This window comes from Telmatherina bonti (genome assembly GCF_933228915.1).
Source record: "Telmatherina bonti genome assembly, chromosome: 1".
Lineage (NCBI taxonomy): Eukaryota > Metazoa > Chordata > Actinopteri > Atheriniformes > Telmatherinidae > Telmatherina > Telmatherina bonti.
The window spans coordinates 19,163,031-19,184,131 of NC_136619.1; the positions used below are offsets into that span (position 1 = coordinate 19,163,031).

The following is a 21,101-nucleotide window of genomic DNA, read 5'->3' on the forward strand; positions in this document are numbered from 1 at the left end:
TTAAATAAATGTCTCTGTTTGCTGCATTTCCTATTTAGTACTATATAAAGTCATGATAGGTGCGGGCTAAACTGCAGCCATGCATTTTGCTCTTTTTTTATTCTTTTAAATTAAAAATGTAACTAATGTATTCATCCAAATAAGCAATATTCATCTGAATTTGAAGTATATGTGTTCATTGTAACCTCAGTTGTACACTCTTAGGGGACTAGAGTGCACTCGACATCGTCTGTGTCAAGGCTCCATTTGCTGCATTTGCTGTGCATTCAGCAATGCTCTTATGCAGCAAGTGGTAATTTGAGTTAATGTTGCTTTTCTGTCAGCTTGAACCTGTCCGGCCTGTCCTTTCTGCCTTCAAAAAGGCATTTTCTCCCACAAAACTGCCACCCATTTGATGTATTTTTTTTCTGTATTTCTTTATTTCTTCGCTTTTTTTTTTTTTTTTTTTGAAGGTTTTGTGTAAAGCTTAAAAATGACTGAATGTGAATATCAGTCAATATGTCCAAAAAAAAAAGTTTTTATTTTTTTTTATTTTTTAATCCTGATTGATGGTGGTTTATACTCTAAAATACATATAGTTTTTGTCATGTTTTAGACGGCTTAGCTTTTGCATAATCCAAGTAAACTATAAAAACTATGTCTTTAAGGTTTATTATCGTCTTGCTCATATTAACTGTGTTTATAATGGTTTAATATGAAATGCTCTGAGTGTTTCCATTCTTAGTAAGAAGGTCGAGCGGAACTCACACCTATAATGCTGACAGTGTTTGCCCTCTATTATATTCACCAGAGCTACAATATGCAAGCATTATCACTTAATTGGAACATTTTTACTTTTAAGGATGTAGCCTTTGGTTGCAACTGCCCCAGATATCTGAGCGCTTCCACCATATAAATCACAAAGTGGATGTTAAGCTAAGTTGATCACCTGAAGATGACACCTTAAACTAGACACTGATTTTTTAGAAGGTTTAAGACATGATTTCTTCATTTTAGAATATGCACTATTCATTAAGCAACCAGGATTTGAAATGGTATTGTTTTTTGGTATATTATATTCTGTTTTTTTTATTTTTTATAATGCAATAGTACACTCTTTTCACGCTGGAGATCAAAATTAAAGAATCTTTATTAAAGATCTTTAAAGATCAAGCTGGCTCTTTGGAAATGTTTTATATTCTGAACGTACATTATGAAATTGACGTCCTCAGTCACCAATAACCTTTAACCTTCAATCGCCAGTAACTATATTGCACTTAGGCTTTTCTGAAGTCAGCTCAATCTAATTGATCTAAGGCTCACACAAACACACAAGTGGTCTTTTTGAAATGGTACAATAACAATACTGTCACAGCTTCTGGTGGTCTAGTCTTGTACATAGTTTTAGTCACATTTTTCACTGCCTTAAGTCCCAGAAACGTTTATTTAGTACAACTCAAATAGACTGGGTCAGCTCAGAATGCAGAAGAAGGCAGCAATTAGGTATAATACAAAAAATGTCAACAAAATGTCAAAGAAGACAGACTTGAAAAGCAATAAATGAATTGCGAAACACAAAACTTAAAAAACATTTAAGTTACATCAGTGCAAAGAAAAATTCATATGCAAAGGTGTCAGTCTTTATTTATTTATTTATTTTTTTATGAAGTAACTAGATAAGAGATACCCAAAAGTTGTATCCAAGAAAAAGATATTAACAGGATTTGCTAGGTTTTTATTAAGTATCTATAGAACTATACAAAGCCGGATTATATAAATAATCTGTTGCTATTCTGATATACATTTTGTATGTAAATTAAATATGACCATTGACCTTGGTGGTTCAAGGTATGAATGGTCATATTTCTCTTTCTTTTGATCACACACTCACCAAAATTCAGTATAATTTTACATGTGGAAATTATTTTTTACTTCCCACAGGATTTTATGTCATTCATTTTTTTTTTTTTATCATAAGCAAACAAAGAAGAAATGGCTCACTTGGTAAATTTCTAATATACTTATTCTGTGATAGCACAAATGATCCTATTCACATTTTAGAGCAGTGATTAAATGAAAAAAAGAGCAACCACATAAACTATATATTACAATGTACCGCTTCAATAACAGTCTAGCTTGGGGAAAAAAAAGACTTTTTCTTTTGTAAAAGAAAGAAGATGAAACTATCAAAATGACAGGAGGAGACATAAATCCAACAGAGAGAATGTGAGTTATGCAGAAAGCACAAGCAGGCCAAAGAAATGCAGACAATGCATGTACAAACAGAAATATAGAAAGAGGAACCAACAGTAATAATACAGCGGGATAAGAGTATGGAGTGGCACAGACAAGCAGGGCAGAGTTATTAAGGGCAAAAAATACAAACAAATAAATAAATAAACTTTGGGAGAGAGATGTAAAAAAGAAGACCAGCAAAGGGCAGAAAGTTTGTGAGCTTTTGCTACGCTGTCTGACTCTGACAGTGGTGTGGTGGCCCGATGAATCACCCTGTGGCTTAAACTTCAATCCCCACTGCAAGGTCAAATCTTCTTTTAAGCTACCTGTTTTTTGTTTCTCCCTTTTTCTTGCTGTCTAAACTGTGGTTAACTTCCTTTATCTGGGAAAACGCGTGCACAAAGTGTGTATGTGTGCTTGTGTTTTTCTATTCTTCCCCCAGTGGTACCACTGTTCATTTATCTTGCCTCAGCCAGGACCGGTGTCACCCTGAAGCACAAAGCCTGTGTTGTGACCAAAGAGTCTGGCCAACAGAGACAGACTAAATGCCACCTGGTCTGCTGTTTGTGGGAGTGGAAATGAGCATGTGAGTGTCAAAAACACGATTCTAAAGCACTTGTATTACTGTGCTGAGACCGCAGCTAAAACCACGGTGCTGCAACAATACATTGGGCATCCCACCACTGACTCCTCAGACTGTGACAGCAAAACCTCCCAAAGCTGAAAAAGGTGTTGCATTCATTTGGAGATTCACAGTTTTATGCACCTCTGACTTATGAAGTCATTATTGTCAAGCCGCAGAAGGTTACCAAGACTTTCTCTGAAAAAGCCATTCTGGCTGAAAAACAGATCTGGTAAAAGATAAAACCATTAAAATTACCGGATTCAAGTAGAAACTTTGCCCTGTGATGGACTGGCGACCCGTCCAGGGTTACCCTGCCGCTCACCCAGTGACTACTGGGATAAGCCCCAGCTTCCCCCCGACCTTTACCTGCACTAAGCAGTAAAGAAATGCACTTGAAAATACTTCAAATCCAATATAAGCCAGAAATGTCAGCTACTGCTTGTAAATAAGCAAACAAACCTGTTCATGAGCAGCAGCATAATCAAACTGCCATTTACCTGCGCTGAATTGGTTTTGTTAAAAAATTGCATCTAAGTTCTCCTCTTATCCAAAATGCTTAGCAAGTCTTGACCTGAGCATCTTGCTCTCTAGTGTCACAACATAAGCCTGTGAAATATAGAGGGTCTAGCAGGGTCTTTAAAGTAGCAAAACAGCATTTTGATGATGAGTGATTGATTCAAAGTCAACAATTTATTCATCCAAAAATACATAAAATTGTAAAGTTCTTTTGTAATGACACATTTTAAATGGAAATTTCAAACAGGAATTGTATATTGAAATATGAATTCACCACCCAGGGCAGACAGAGCGCGGGCCCCAGGGCCCCAAGAGCCCAAAGGCAGCCCCCCACCCCTGCAGGCAGAGGGTCCAGCCCACACCAACGGAGAGCCAGGACACTCAGACCACCACCAAGCGGCACCCCAGTGCATCGCCCGCAGTCCCCGGGACCCCACCAGGACCCCCCTTCCCTTAAACAAACACACACTCACACACACACCCTCCCTACACACTCCTTATCTATCCCGTCACTTACACACACCCCATCTCGCACCCCCCCAACCCACACACACATACTCCTCCATACACACATACACCTCATAACCCCCCCCCCCCACACACACACACACACACACACACACTCACACACACACACACACACACACACACACACTCCCCCTCGACACACCCTCACACTCCTCATCACGCACCCCCTACTCAGTCCCCATTCACACACTCCTCTGCTTTACACACACCCCACCCTGCCTCTTTTTCCTGCATTTTTAAAGCCTTTGTGTAATTGATTTCCCTTAATGGTTTACATTCTCCTTTTAGCTTTTTCATGACACTTTGTTGTTACTTTATCAAACTAGAGAAACATGATAGAGACTCAAGTGTGGCTGCCAATCAATGAAAGAGTTGGTTAAGTTTGAGGAGCAGCTGTGATTAGTTTAACTTGGTTTTCGCTGCCTCAAAGTGTCACACAACAGCTAAAGACCCTCCAGGTTCTCCATAGTGAAGCAGCTTTTTTAGTCTCCCTCCTAATTAAACATTTCTTAGATGACCAGAAGAGAAAGAAAGGTTCAATAGCTTGAAAAAAGAAAGAGGTGCCAGTTACTGTTTACTTATGATCACCAGTGAACTCAAAGCAATCCAACAATGCAGAGGCACCAGCATTCCACAAAACTGCCATCAACATAAATGTCATCAGTATAATCAGCATTGACATTGTCATCAGTATCATCATCATCATCATCATCATCAAGACCACTTCACCACTTACCTTGTATTGTTGTTGAAGAAGGTAACAAATCCACAGTGAGGACCCTTGTTGATCTAAGTTAATTTAGTCAAACCATAAAACCACTTTTATAACCAAAGCATTATTGGTTGGGTTTCTGAACCAAGTCCATCCCATCAGTAGAGGCTACTTAAAGTTAAACCCCGCCTGCTCACTGTCCCACTGTCTCAGTGGTTAGAGTGCCAGGTCATCGGTCAGCAGTATGATAGATGGTCTTTTGTATTAGCCGTAGAGGTGTGGGTGAATTCTTGACAAGAAGGCGAGTTGGTGTATGTGCTTGACATGTATTTTTATAATTGGCACAAGGCAAAGAGAAAAAAAAAACTAACTTCATAAAAAGATTCACACAGAAAATAAGTTGGTAGGTTTCTGTTCTGATTTATTTAAACCATTTTATAGATAATGTGTTAATACATTCTGAATGATGTCTGATTCAGAGACTGCACCAAAAGTATACAAATAAAAGAGAAGCGGCATGAGGAAGAAGGAACAGAAGGAACAGAGCATTGCAGGTGAAGAGGGAAATAAGGGAAAAAATTAATAAGTGAGAGGGTGAAAGAGGGTGTCTACTATATAGCATAGATGTAGATTCTATTCAAAGTAGCATATTGAATATGTGCCTTTGTTCCAGTTCTGAAAGTCTCAAGTCATTTTCCCTGCTGTCTTTTCAGTCTCCATCTATCATTCACCCCCTCGCCTCTCCATTTTCCCTTGCAGTTCCTCTCGCACTCACACTTTGAAGATCGGGTATGGCGTTTGGGCTTGAGCATGAGATTATACCTGCATGTTTGTCCATGTTCTGCATGTTACAGTGTGCTTAATTAAATATGTAAATTAGGTTTATGTGAAGTTGGAGAAATCCTAATTTGATTAAGTATAGGTGCCACTGCAAAAATAAATGTGGAGCTACATTCCTGATCCATCCTTAAATTCTTCTGCCGATAGTCCACAGCAGCTTTGTGTGCGATCTCAACAAAAATAAGGAGGAAGCTATTTACTCTTTCAGTCATTCAAATTTGTTTCCATGAAAGTATATCCAGCCAGTGAAATTACATGCAAGCCAAGCGCACAGTGAACGAAAACAAATTCTCATCTTTAAATGAAGAAGTGAGACAGAAACAGTGTTCTCCATTTACACCATTTTGTTAAGTGCCAGCATGGCAGATCCAAAAATTAGCAGAAAGAATTTTAGTTTGGTTCAATTTAAGTCCTGGTCCATTAAACTACCATTATGTCATCTTCAGATGTGAGAAGTCGAAGTAAATTTGGGCTAGGTTGTTATCAACCTTAATTACAGAGTAATATTTTGTATTGGTCAGAAGCTATGTGCTTGTGTGCACTGGTCTTTGCATTAAAGATTTGTGTGTGTGGGTATGTGTGTGTGTCGTTTATCAGTTAATAAGGAGCAAACATTTGTGTTGTATGTGGGTATGTTTGTCATGGTGTAGACCATGCCTCCTAGTGAGTAGGTGAACAAGAATAGAGGGGCCTCCAGCATAAAGCTGGAGGAGAAGCTTCGGACGCGAGAGAGCATTTTTGTTGTGATTGAGCAGCCACTGAATGCTGCTTGTCCAACTGCTAGCTGGTGCATGGCTGACTCATGCATTTTTATTTTTGTAACTAACAAAGACAATACAAAGTTGAAGAGCTGAACTTCTGCAATTTTCTCCTACCACTATAGCCAACCTCACAATGCTTCTTGCATGTTTGCTTGCATTCACTGTAAGAGAGCAAAGTTAAATCTAGGGCAAATGACCTACAGCCTGACACTGTGTTTGATTGAGCCTAACAGCTGAGTCAAACAACTCCAGCTGATTCACCCTGTATCCTCACACAGACACACATAGACAACCACACACAACAAAAAAGTAAAAGTAATGGTAAAGATATCAGATTGAGAAGAGGAAGTAGGAGATGGGGGTAAGGAAGGGATAGGAAGTTGAGTGTCAGCTTTAAAAGAAATTAAGAGACAAAAAGTGAGAAATAGGAATTAGGAAAAGCAGAGGGGAAGTCAAAGTGTTAAAGCGTCAAAGCTCTTGTTTGTACCCCATGCAGGTAACAGCATGTTCTGCCCTCCAGTCTAATAACTGATGTGCTGGATGCATCCAAATTGAGAAACATGAGTGCATCTACTTTATTATGTGCATCCCTCGCGCCTTCTCATTTCTCCTTTTCACTATCTTCATTTTTCTTTCTGTCTTCTCTTTTTCATTCATTATCCTCACCGCTTAGTCTGATGAAGGGTTGCAGGGGAGCTGGAGCCTATTCCAGATGTCCACCAGTCCATTGCAGGGCCACACAACCATTCATGCTCCCACTCACTCCTACAGGCAATTTAGAGTAACCAATTTACCAAACATGCATGTCTTTGGGCATTGTGGGGAAGCCAGAGTACCTGGAGAGAACCTACGCATACACAGGGGGGACATTCAAACTCCACACAGGAAAGTCACTGTCTGAACCATTGACCTTCTTGCTGTGAGGCCACAGTGCTAACCACTATGCAACTGTGCAGCCCTGTCTTCTCTTTTCCAATTTGTCAATTTTGTCCTTCCCTCAATTTTCATGTGTTTCTTTCCCTTCAGAGAAGGTTTTAGCTGCCTTGATACAACATCTGCCTGACTGTAATCAGTCCCTAGTGCTTCAGCTTCTTCCGAAACCTTTTCCTAGAAAGGTCAAATGCTTTTCAGGTGAATACAGTCTGACCTAAACGTCAGGATTCACAGAGGATGTCTGTCTGTGCTCTTTTATTCCCCCGTCATGATGGTGTTTTCAACCCTTGCACATTTCTGCAAGAACTTCTAAGCATATTCCTCTTATCTCGCCTGCCAGCTCTGGAGAGAAACACAGACTCTTCATGGGTTATGTCTCCTATTGTTTTTGACAGGACCTTTTAGAGCCTTTTTAGATTTTGAGTTCACTCCCAACTGACATCTTGTCAGTTGTCTTAAACCAGATAAAAAACTTAAAAAAAGAAGGAAAAAAAACTGCCACAGTGTAAGTAGTTCATTTTTGTAAAGCAATCAAAGGTCACTAGAAGTAAAAGTCAAATAAGATGTTTCTCTTTTTCCCACCAAAAATCCATAACAGCCCTATGATTTCATACTGGAAACTGGATGATGGTCAGTTTTTCAGGTGAATACAGTCATGTATGTATATATATATATATATATATATATATATATATATATATATATATATATATATATATATATATATGGCTGTGACGATAACTTTCATCTAGATTCGATTCAATTACAATTTTTTTTACAATTCATTTAAATTTCAATTCTCACAATATTTTGATATTTTTGCAGACTAAAAGCAAATAAGAAGTACAAAACTTTTTTTGCTGCTATAACACCCAGTTAAAAGGTCAATACAGACAAAAATGTTTTGATTCATTATTTCTATTTATTTAAAAAAAAAAAAAAAAAAAGTTTGTTCAACAAAAAAAATTATTTTAAAATTGTGGAGCAAAAAATCCCGATATTTGATTTATTTCAATTCGATTTCCTACCCGAATACGTGTGATATACATATATATATATATATATATATATATATATATATATATATATATATATATAGTGGGAAGAAAGCCACAACACTCTTTAAGAGCTGTGCTGCCAGAAATGGGATTACAGGGAACAGAAAAGGGAGCTGTTGTGCATAGCAGTGCAAATCCTAAATAGCACTTGAATGTTCCTTTATTCAGCAAAATTAAGGATTAGTGTACATCTCATTTGTTCTTTAATTACTTAGTTCAAAAGATTGTTTTGGCTGTCCAGGTGGTATATGACTGTATATGAAAAACTGTTTCAAAAAAGATTTTTGTATTTTAAGTTAGTATTTGATCGTCTTGATGATGGTTTATTGTGTCATTTCTTTTCATATACAATTACTGTAACATCCTGCTTGTCTTTGCTTTCTAATTCATCTTACTCTCTACTTTCATCTCTCCCACTCTCTCCTTTTCTCTGGTAGCCTAGGCTAATTGTTACATGGTTGTAGCACTAAAGACACTCTGTGTAGGAAGCATGGCTGACCGCCACTGGTTCTAACACAGCATGGGGGAAAGGGAATTGAACAAGCATTGACCGTCAGAGCTGGTTAGCTTCACAGAGCTCCTGTCACAACTACACTCACATTCCAACCTGTTTACTACCCAGGCCCCCTGCAATTACCAGGTCCCCAGTGGGGGCCAAGCTAATGCCTGGGGAGAACTAACACCATCAGCAAAAAGGAGGGAGGGAAGATGAGGAAGGAAAGGGAGAGAGGGGAAAGAGGAGGGCTCTTTTAAGAGGCTTAGGCAAGGTGGGGGTAAGTGATGAATCTCAAAGGGACAAGCATGGTGCAAGTATGTCTGTGTGTGCATAGTTTTGAAGCACAGATGGTGAAATAGCCTGAGGCTGCAGAAGGCAGGACAGTGTTGCACTTTACCCAAAGTAGAAATAAATAATGAGCTCAACAATGAAAGGAAGGTAATGTGTGTTAAGTGTTACAGGGACGTTGGAAAATCAGCTATTTTCTATTAGCCTATAAATCCACCATTAACATGATTGAATCAATGAAGAAAGGAACTACTTATTCAATAAGATGACTCAACAAATGGATGAGGGTTTTAGGGTGCCGGGAACTGAATAAATAGAGTGTAAGGTAGGCAAAGGCATGTGAATCAACCTGCTGCTATGACCTGGCCCCTGACACACAGCGACAGTGGGGCAGTGAAACAAGCAGCAGCACGGGACCCCTACAACACAAAGCTGCTTCTCAGCTGTCACATGTTGAAAAGTTCGGTTGCAATCTTTTTAAAGCAGCACCCAAGGAAAGATAGTAGTACTGATATACTTTCAGGTTAGGATATCAGCCTAAACAATAACCATTTTGGCAATGAAATGATGTCATGGAAATGTTGTTAACCTTCATGCTTTGTGCAGAAAGTAACACTACACTTCTCTGTTTAAAAATAAGCTTAGCCTCGCACTTCTTCCCCTTCTGTTGCATTTTTATTTGATTCCATTGCATTCTGAAAATGCTGTATCTCTTGGCGACACCAAGGCACCATATGCCACCACTGTTATGGGTTAAAACCCTCCAGTGAGGAGTGCCTCTCTAGAAAATTGCCTGTCCAAAATAAAGGGTTTTGTAATATAATCATGTCTGCCTTTGTTTTACAAACCAATGGGCCGCTGTAGAGCCACAGATTATGAGTGTAGGTGAAAGAAGGTCCAAAAAAAGGAAGTTAATCTGTTATTTATTACCTAATTGGTCATTTACATCCTAATTGTGGCCAGGGATATCAATTTAAGGGATGTAATGAGGGATTGAAACAGTAATAAGGATGTCTGCATTTTACAGGTTTGATGATTGTAATGTTTCCCCTTTACTGTAGCTGAATAAGCTGAGAAACAGTGAGTTAGGGAGCCCGTACCACCTGGACCAACTGTTATAAAACTATTATTATCCCACAGGCTTCACTTTCCCCAGGAGTATCTGAGAAAAAACTTCTTACATTTTTTTTTATCTTCAATGGTGGAGCAAAGCATTAACATACATACAATAAATCAAAGATTTATCACTCAATTTTTCATAGTTTTTAATATTTTGCCCCAATTTATCTACAGAATTCCCTGTTTCGGTTCTATATGATCTATCCTCCCACCCCATAATCCTCCTAGCACGCTTTTCACCCTCTCCACCATAATTCATCAGATACTCCTGGAAACCATTCCCACCTGAAATCTCATCATCCATCCAATAAGTCTTTCATCTTTCGTCTTGCAATCTTTCCATCTCTCCCCATCTTGGTCATCTCTAACAGTGGGAATGGCTGCAGTGAGAGACAGCTGTGGTCTCAAAGTGGAAGGAGCTTTTTCTTGTCCTCTTTCTCCCTGACCACTTACACTGCACATCTACGCGGATGGACTTGATGGCAGCCACCCCCACCCCGTTGTCGGCCTTGCAGTAGTAGCGACCCCCCTGCACTCTCTGGATCCCCTCGATGCGCAGGGTCTCATTGTAGATGGATGTTTCCTGGAACTTGTCTGAAGCACTGCCTGCTGTCTTCGTCCACCGCACCTGAAGAGAAAGGAGGGGGGAAGAGATGTTGAGGACAAAGATGAAAATAAACCTGACTTGTGATGAAGGATAAACCGAAGTGTAGTGAGGAAAAAAAAGTTATAGTAAGTTTTTTCAAAATGACCCTGCAAAGTAACTGCACACAAAATATGTGGGAAAACACCAATATGCCTTTGCTTAAGCAATCAATGTTTTTATTATCGTCTCACTATATATATATATATATATATATATATATATATATATATATATATATATATATATATATATATATATATATATATATATATATATGTTTGGAGTTTTCCTATCTGTACGTGCAGCGTTACAGTAAGAAGATGAATAAGAATGCAGCTGCCCTCCCAAAGAAAGACTGCCAAATCTGAGATGCTATTCCACTATTCTTTGCTTTCAAAGCGCATTTGGCTTTCAACTTTGATGATATGTTCATTCCTTTGTGAAAATTGCAAGCTAAATCAGTGTGTTTGTAAACCGTTTTGCTTCTGGGAAACTAACCTCTCATTTTCAGCACAGCAAATTGTGCCACTTTGTACAAGCTTAGGACCATCTTGAAAATAGGCAGAAGGTGATGTTTCAATGCGCATTCTGCATCAAAGTTTGCACCTTGGAGCTGAAACTTCTTTGTGAATTAACTCTGAAGTCTGCACAGGTATGTAAAATGTAGAGCAATGCAGGAATGGAAGGGCTGTTCTGAAGAGTAGCCTTTATGTTCCATATAACTGTGGTTTTGTTTAGTTTGTTCGACTTTTTTTCCTTCCAATTTGTCAAAATTTTATTGAAAAAGATAGCAGTGCTCATTAAAAGTCTGAAGCTCTACTTAGAGAGCCTCTTAAACACAAGGACACCAAGTCCATGACACAGGCAATATGGGATATAAACTGTAAAAGCTTAATTTGGATGTTACACATGTGAAGTGTTGAGCATGAGAATGGCCTTCACAGGCTGCTGTCTAATGTTAGTTATCCATAACAGTTTTTGTTTAGTTGTATTTTAAGCTTGCTTGATAATTGAACATTTTCTAAATGGAAGATAATCCTCTTGCTGAATGTAATGCTTAGTAAATCATGCTTTAAAGTACTCTTAAAAGCTTGCATGTCCCATGAAGCAAATTAGGTGACAAAAAGATAAGAAGTAAGTGCATTAGTAAGACAGACATCAAGAGTCTTAAGATTACAACGAAGGTCATTAAATTGTCTGACTAGCTTATAATGCCGTTATTGTTTTCTTTTTGAGGGAATAAAATCTCTGTCTGATCTATGTGACACTAAGCTCTGTGCTCATGGTGTCCATGGTGCTCAGACCATGAAGAGTTTTGACAAACTCTATGTGGCTTTTTCACGCTTCAATTATCTCATCAAGCAACGGGACTTCAGCACAGCAGAACGCGACATGATACATTCCCCAAATAATCAAATGCATAAACATACACTCACATGCACATACACTTCCGAGATATATAAAAGCCTGCAAACTCATCAGCACTGGAATGTTACTCTCTTGTGTATGTGTGTCTGCATAACCGTGTGTGTACGGTCCATTAATCCCTATTAACCCTTCTGTCTGTTATCAGCCTCAACGAGACTATCAACCGTGCCACATTCAGGAGGTCAGAGAGGATAATGGGGAAAAGTCACTGATACTGCTTGTGCATGTGTACAAGTGCATGTAAACATTGGTGTGTAGAACTGTGCCTTTCCTGTCTTTGTACACACTTTCCTGCTTGTGTCGCTGGAAATTCACTCTCGCATGCATGCGAGTGTGTGTGTATTGATGTTGATTAGAAAGCAGGTTATATGGATTAGCAGATTATCGGCGCCTGTGTAAATGCTCTGTCTGTTTATACAGCTCTGTTTGTGGGAGGGATTTAGAGTAGGCACAATGCCATTGATCAAAACAGCCAAGGTGAGCAATGAACTGAGCCCTGTCTCTTCATGGTTTAGTGACTCCAGTTTGCATGCATGTGCATCCGCATGTGTGCACTTTAGTGATAAACATGAACGGACCAAGTGAAAGTGAGCATGAAGCCTGCTTCGTCCCATCTATTCAAGGATTAAAAGACATCTGCAAGTCTGGGAAATAATGGAAATTTTGCTGCAGGTCCAGAGTCAGAATATTTTGGAGTTATTTATGTAATTAGAGCTTAGAAACATTAAGATGAAGCTAAAAATTTTTACCAGGATTCTAATACAAAGATTATTCAGGAACCTTGAAATGAAACAATGCATTAAAGTTTAAGCAGTTTATTGTGTAATATTTTCTATTCCTAAAATTAAGTAGTTTTGAAACATTTCAATTTAAAAGCAACAAAAAAATCAACATGTAATGATGGAATATTGACACTAACACTAACGATGTTGTATACAGAAATGTTAAGGTAAAATCTATGTGAAAATATAAAAAAAAGGGAAGGAGAGAATAGTATGAAGTGTGGTATGTAAATGCACAAGGGTTAGTAAGAAGTAAGGGATTGTTGTCTTTTATTAAAGTATTTTAGTGTGTCATACGGAGCAGAAAGAGAGGAAATGAGATACTGCTGGCTGCTGCGATGGGGTAGAGAGAAACGTACAGCACATTGGGGAGTCGCTCCACCAAGGTGGCAGATGAAGCAAAATAGAGAGAAGTGATACTACGAATAAAGGGGATATTGTGTGCAATGCAGATGACAGTCAGGCAGTGGAGGAGCTTTTATCTGGCAGTGACACAAGCAGCTTAATACCATCACCTGCACTCTCTTTCTCTGACCTCCTTCACTTTGCCTCCACTCCTCTTTCTTCATTCAGTGTAAGAAAGACACTGCTCTCTTTTTTTCTGCTCGGGTCCTGATGGATTGCTCTGAATATCTCTTGAATACTTTTTTCTATGTCCCTCATCTGCTCCTTGCGATTGCTATTCCCTGTTCTTCCTTTATTTATTTAAATAAAGTGCAGGAAAGTCCAACATGTCCTTATTGTTAGATCGTTTGCCCAAAATTTAATTTATTTACACTCATAGAAAACACATATTTCCCCCACACATATGCAGGAAGAAGGCACATTTGCTCCGCCAGAGACTTTTTTGTGAAAGTATCTCTTCCATCTGGTTAGAAGTGTAAAGTAAATTTGTCCCATAAGATACAGCATAACATGAAATGCAGGTTTTGTTCACAGTTTCTGTGTTCAGTTGGGGGAATAAATGTTGTCTACAACACAACAACACAACAGACACAGTACATAAAAACAGCAACGGCCTTGTCACAATATTGTTGGGGGGGAAAGTTGAGCCCATTTTGGTTTTGTGTTTATACGGGAGTTGAAGTGAGCCATTAGGTCTAATTCAAATTGTGTTTTTTGAAGAATGCACTGAAGCACAGGCTGCAGCTTAATGAACTAGTAAATCTTCCATTATGGGAATGTGCTTTGTGGTAATCATTGGCAGTAATTGCAATATTATTTTCAAGCAGCGCAATGTACTTTCCGAACTGTTAGAACCATGGACTGTGATAACAGTCAGACATAAGACATACTGAGATTTTACAAGGTGTTATTTGCATTCAATGTCCTTGAACTTTGAAGATTTAAATCAAGAATGTTAATTCAATACTGCTTAGTGAAATGCAAGTCTATATTTCAGACTGTAGTGAGCTCCCACTGGCACATCTAGCATCCCTATTCAGTTCTGACTCTGGAGCAAAGATGTTCTGTGGTTGAGGAATGTGCTGTGGAATTTTTGCAGATGGAATAATCAGCTTTCATTGCTATTGTCAAATATGCTGCAACTTGACAAGAAAATGTATGTTTTCTGAGTAGTTTAGAGCACCTCCAACCAAAGGAAACATGCCATCCCTATAATACAGCTCAACATTTTAACAAGATAAAATGTTATTCTCTTAGAATAAAATGAAAAATCAACAGGGATTTCAAAACAACATCCCTGTAATAGCAAGAAGGAGTATTTCACAGAATGGTCAATCTTAAGTATCCAGACACGGTGCAGACTTAGTGCAGGTCTTCTTTCATAAATGTTGACATTAGCTAAATAAAAGAAATATGCATTGATTTTCAGAAAATAAACCATAAATACTTTGACACTGACTTGGACAACAAGCTGTCTTTTGGCTTCATGTTGATACCGTGTGCAAGAAAACTCATCTGCGTATGTACTTTTACTGGAAGCTTTGGACTACTCATTTTATTTAATTCCTTTTAACTTTTTCTTTCATTTGTTGGTTTGGGTCCCTTTCCCTCAAAATTAAAATAGATTGCAGGGAATTGTAAGACTCAGCAGTAAAACAGCAAGGATTCACCTAAATGACATCTCAGCCCTCCTGTCAGACTGGAGCCCGAAGCAAGGCCTGTTCAGTCCTCGCTGATCGGAGCCACCCATTGGCTGGATATTGGCTGGCTTCCATAAGGGTACATCCTGGCAAAATGCTGGACAAACAAACTGAAGTGCTCTTTTGTCCTCGCTGCCATTTCTCTGCTGAATGAGTGGTATTATTTATTTATTTATTCTTTTATGCCTTTTATATATTTATTGTTATGTGTTTTCCTGCTTGCTGCACAGCAAATTACCCCTCTGGGGTAATAAAGACTCCTTTAACCTTGAACGTGGGACCAAAGGGGTTATTACAAAGTTCGATCAATGGTGACAAATTAGGCTAAATGCATTTGTGTCAGTGCATGAAAAGAGAATGGTATGCTCAGTTTAAATGAAGAGATCTGATTCATAACAACTTTTCATGAACCATTTCTGCAATGCCTAAAATCACACACTTGTAATTACCACAAACCAACGCATTCCTCACATGTAAGTCGCTTTGGATTAAAGTGTCTGTTAAATGACTGTAGAATAGAATAGAATAGAATAGAATAGAATAGAATAGAATAGAATAGAATAGAATAGAATAGAACAGATTAGAAAAGAATAGAATATTCCATTCTTCACGGGTCTCTTTGTTCAGCTTTTTCATCATCAGATGTTTTATCTACTCGCCTTCAATATAATAGGGGTCTGCCTTAATACTTCTCTGTGGTATAAATGCATGTAAACTACACTTTTGCCTGACTGTTCAGAAACATAAACATGCAACTCGGCCCCTCCTCGCCAAAACCTTTAGAACATTTTTAGTAATGCGAGTCGTGCAACAACTCAAGTACCAGGATAGTCCATTAAATCAGACCAAACAGGTGGACTGTAGCACAGCAGAAACCTCCTTGACATATAATAGCTGTTGGATTATCAGAGAAATAAGACCTTATTTTCACTTTGGTTAACAGCAGTTACACGCTAAAGCACAGCCACACCTTAGCAAACCCCTTTTCATCAGGAACTTGTCATCAGTCTGACATGGGAGCCTGACAGCAGAATCTAAGGTGGATGGTTTTGCTTTTAAATATACAGTTTTATTGATTGTTTCATATATGAAATGTACATACATGTATAATACAAGTAGAATGTTGGAGCACTGGTATTCATTTTAAAGTAACTGAGTAATCCTTTTCTGAACTTTGCTGTGCAACTAGAGAAGCAATAAATGTGTTTGTGATGCTCTAAATGGAAGACAAGTTAAAAAAGCAACAGATGGTGTATGTCAAAGTGACCCAGATGTTAGATAACACTGACCTATTGTTCCAGTTGGAGTCAGAAACTGGCACAAGTTAGCAGATAAGATTTCTTCCTGGGAAATTTAATTTTGAGAAAAGTTGTTTCAGAGCCAGCCTTGGTTCACGTAAGAGCGCAGGTATGGCAAGATTATTTTTAAAGGTTCATGATGGTTCAAGAAGTCATTGATGTAGTTTGGTCCAAACCCTTCAGACCAGCAACAGAACTTTAAAGTCTGTGCTCTGATGGACAGGCAGCCACTGTAAAGAACTCAAAGCTGGACCGTTGTGCTCCGCTTTTGTGGTCTTTGTGAGGAATCAAGCAGCAGAGTTCTGAATTAGTTGCAGTAGTCTAGTTGAGTTTTTAGAAAAACCCATAAAGATTATGTTAAAATGAATTAAGCCGAATAAAGGTTAGGGTTAAGTAGGCTGACTGTTATTCCCTTCATGCATTTTTAAAAATTTAGCAATAGTGAAAAGAACTTCTATCAAAGGGTGATAAAAGCTGATATGTGTCAGGGTTTGGTGGAGGTGAGGACCCAAATGCAGGAACAGACCCAGAAATGCTGAATGAAGAATCTTTATTCTCAGAACTCAGAACTGAACTGAAGGGAAGCAAACACAACAAACCAACAAACAGAACTGAAACAACAAACACTGTGAAACCAAACAAGAAAAAGGTGTCGTGAATGAAACCAACGAGACCAGGTGAAAGCTATGTACAGGAACAAAGGCTACACAGGAAACTGAAGGCGACTGAACAGGAAAAAACTACAAAATAATACAGGAAACCAAAACTAAGAAAAACACTTGAAACTTCAAATTATGACAGATATGTGTCTTAAACAATGATCAAACTCCACAAATTTAAACTGTAACTTAGATGCAGATTTAAAGTGAGTTTACCAGGGCACCACATAACATATTTCTATTCTCTATGTACCTTATCTATGGCAATATACCTAATAATGACACTCAGAATAGGACCGTTACAAAAAGGTTTAACAGTTATTAGCTTCATACTCTGCAAGGTGGAACAACTGGAACAACTCCGATTGCTGTACACACCAGAGGGATCTGCCACCTTGATGTGCTGCATATACACACAGTGTACCCACTGCAACCTGAAAATCGCAGTCTCCTCACAAGAACAAATCCCAACTTCACACCTGCCCAACTCAACAAGCGGAAAAAACAAAACAGGTCAAAAGGAACCCCATTTCTTCAACTTTCACACTGTGCATTGCAATATTCAGTGTGTCCATAACTTTGAAGTAAACATATCAAACCTCATACTAATCCCTGAGACATAAACTGAGCGTCTTCAATTTAAACACATAGTAAAGAAACACACCCTTCTAGTCCACTCTTAAACATCACTCTATCAAACTAGCAGCTCTCTTTAACCCAGACCTGTTTTAATATGTTTGGGCTTTAAGTTTATTTTGAAAACACAATTCCCTCAGCGATTTGAATTAAGCTGGGGTTTGCATGAGTTTATAGCCATGACTACTACCTTATAGGCAGTTTATACAACAACAAATGAAAGCATGCTCTCAGACCCAAAGACTTCCATTAGCATATATATATATATATATATATATATATATATATATATATATATATATATATATATATATATATATATATGTGTGAACTTTTTTAGTCTTTTTTTAACATCTAAAGTCATAAAAATGATGAATTGGACATTTTTCACCCCACTTTACTGCAATGGGATGTACAATCAGTAATATAAATATGTACAAAGCTTCTCCATCCCAAATTCTGGTTAAATAATGGTATAAATGAAGGGCTACCAATCAACATAACTGTAATCCTGGTCTCAGAGCTATAATTTCACCCAACCACCTCCAGATGAGGTCAAATGTACCAAGCTGCTTCCTTCAAGAAAGATCATACGGGATCTTATTGAGAGGGTATGGACATTAATCATACTAAGGAGAAGAGGCTTTTGGAATATCCACTAGCCAGAAGTAACAGCAGGCCACTTTTCAGCCTTCAGAACCTGTTGGGATTCCTAGATAAAATGCTTGAAAATAAATTTCAGCTCCAAAAGACAGAGCTATTTATGATTGCAAAAGCATCCTGTGCTGATATTTGCTCTGTCTAACTGCCCTACATCACATCATTGTGATAAAGAAGCCTCTAGGCTGTCTCTTTTCAATAGGCTAACGTGTTATTAGGACAGGATGTCAATAAGGCCTTGACTGCGCTCCTCTCAACTTAATAAAAGTAAGTTTGCTTTTCCAGCTCTAGCCTCTCAATTAGTTCTTTGTGAGTAGAAAATCAGTGTGTACCAAAGTATCAAGGGCATGAGATTATTTGCAATCACAACATGTCCTTTATAAGACAACTGGGGCAGCAACAATTCCCATTTAGACAACCATGCACAAATTTGCTCCATAACCATCCAAAATTTGCTTCTGAAATTCTAAGTTTCCAAAAATACATCAAACATTTTGAATCCTCTCCTAACAACATTGTAGGTGCACTCCCTGTTTCCAGCATTTTCCCAAATAACTTTTACTGCATTCACATGAACATTCAAGTTCTTTTTCATAACCTCAGTGTGTGCTTGATCCCTGATAAATAAGTTTACATAATCTGTATAAGCACTCTGCTATGGCAACACATCTTTTGAAGTCTTTTAGCATCTTTTCACGTCTTAAAACAAATATATACTGAATGCTGACTATTTAAAGACATTTTATGGTTTCTACATCTGAGAAGCCCACATGACGTTGACTTACCCTATGCCTACCCTGTTCTATCATCTACCCCAGTTTTTCTCAGTGTTAGTCCTTGGGGACACCTGCCCTGCATGTGTTAGAGGTAACCCTACTTTACCACACCTGGCTCAAATAAAAGGCTTGTTAGCAAGGCTTGTGAAGATCATGATGAGCATGTTGATTAATGTGAATCAGGTGCGGTGGATTTGGAAGAAACTAAAACACGTACCCTGGGACCAGGATGGAGAAATGCTGATCTAACCTATGCAGCTGACCACATGCAGTCCAAATACTTGGTCAATTTTTGTTGAGCATGTAATCTCAGTTCATGATTGGATTTAAAATGAGAAAAATAACATATTACACTAAGAAAAGGAAAAGCATATGAACACAGACAGCTTCAGAGGAGGAGAAGTTTTATAGGAGAAAGTCCAACACCTTTAAAATGTACTGTAGACTGATTACATACCTGTGTATAAAAAATAGGCAAAATAAATTAGAACATCTCATGAATACAGTTTTTTTTTTTCTTTACTTAGCCGTAAATCATGACTACAACCAAACATCCAGACTTTTATGCTCTTGGATCCTTTGCATAGCTAATTATCTTAGAATACAAATAAGGTACCATTGAAATAGTGGTCAGGTTTATATGCTAGATAAGGTCCATTGTCTGTTGGTTGTCTGTGGCTGAACTTTAATTGCAATTTCAAAAATCCTAATCAAACATATACATTAGATACGTAGAGTTTAATATTGTTTTGCTCACAACTTTGTTGTCACTCATGCAGTTCATCATCAACACTTTGTTGCTGCTGACACTTATTAATTCTCGCTCCACTCAATATGACAATGAAAAGTTAACCAATTCAGCTACATAACCCCTCAGCAAAAGCAATTCAATAAAAGTTTAATGCTGAAGGCATACTATAGGCAATGGCTTGCCTGCAATGCTTTTCTCCCTTTCTATACCATAGCTGCTTTCTGGAGTGTAACAGAGTGTGGTTCCTTTATACTCCCTCTCAGCAGCTCACAGAGCAGATACCTCTGCCTTCTACATTTTTACTAACTCTTTTCTTGATGTAACGCCAGAGGAGTTTACGATACAGTGCTTTACCCATCCAGCTGGCTCACTTATCATGAATAGGCTTAAGATGGTAATCCTGTTATCGGGGAATACTACTTGGCACAGATGCAGACGCACAAAACACACACACATATGCACACACATGACTTTAAATACACAAATGCAAACACAGCAGATGTAGCATTTGAGAAGGAAAGTGTGAGGGGAGAAAAGAAGAAATAACCAGAAATTACAATAAAGAGTCAATACAGAGAAAGGCAGGCTGATCATAGCCTGAAGTGATAAATACAGTACTCGGTGATGGAATCACCCATGCTTTGCTTTTCAAACAGTAGCTAAATACAAGCACTTAATGTGACAAGGTGTGGATGACATGCAGTAAACTGAAAGACAAAAGTATCACTGCATGGAAATTTCTGTTTTAATTATCTGTCAGCAGAAAACAGCAAAGCTGGGTGAGAGCGGTGTCAGAAGAAATGGCTGGTTAAAGAACAAGAAAGTAAAGTGATTAGAAAATATCATTTCAAGCATCACAGCTTGACTGGGTGTTATTTTACTGACTCGTGGCACCAGATGGTAGAAGAAAGGTGAGTGTATGAAATGAGATGGATAATGTTTTTTGTCATTGTTTTCTTGAAATGTTGGAGAATACCGGCTGTGTAAGAGACAGAAATGCCGTAGCAATTGTTGTTAGGGTGAAGTTACGACAATGGAATTAAGAAAAAAGGAAAGAAAGCTGACACAACACTATTAGGAGAGGAAAATAACATAAATAAGAAAGTGATGAATAAGTGGAGTGTAGAGCAAAAATTGAACAGATTTCAACAAAAGAAAAAAAGTATGCTGAGAAAATGTGTTAAATATGTATTCATGGTGTAATTTAAATGGCATTGCAATTATGTAATCTCCATTTATTAATGATTGCAGTCATCTATATATAAATCTC

General features: G+C 38.2%; 1 protein-coding gene across 1 annotated transcript in view; it reads right to left on the reverse strand.

Annotated features, from left to right (window-relative positions):
• The window catches only part of mdga1 (MAM domain containing glycosylphosphatidylinositol anchor 1), a gene marked incomplete at its 3' end in the record, with an annotated part of 212,544 nt that overhangs the window by 121,793 nt on the left and 69,650 nt on the right, over positions 1 to 21,101 (reverse strand). The window contains exon 4 of the mRNA XM_079250525.1: positions 10,544 to 10,718. Coding sequence (XP_079106651.1) covers positions 10,544 to 10,718 — 175 coding nt within the window. The remainder of the gene's footprint in view (positions 1 to 10,543; positions 10,719 to 21,101) is intronic.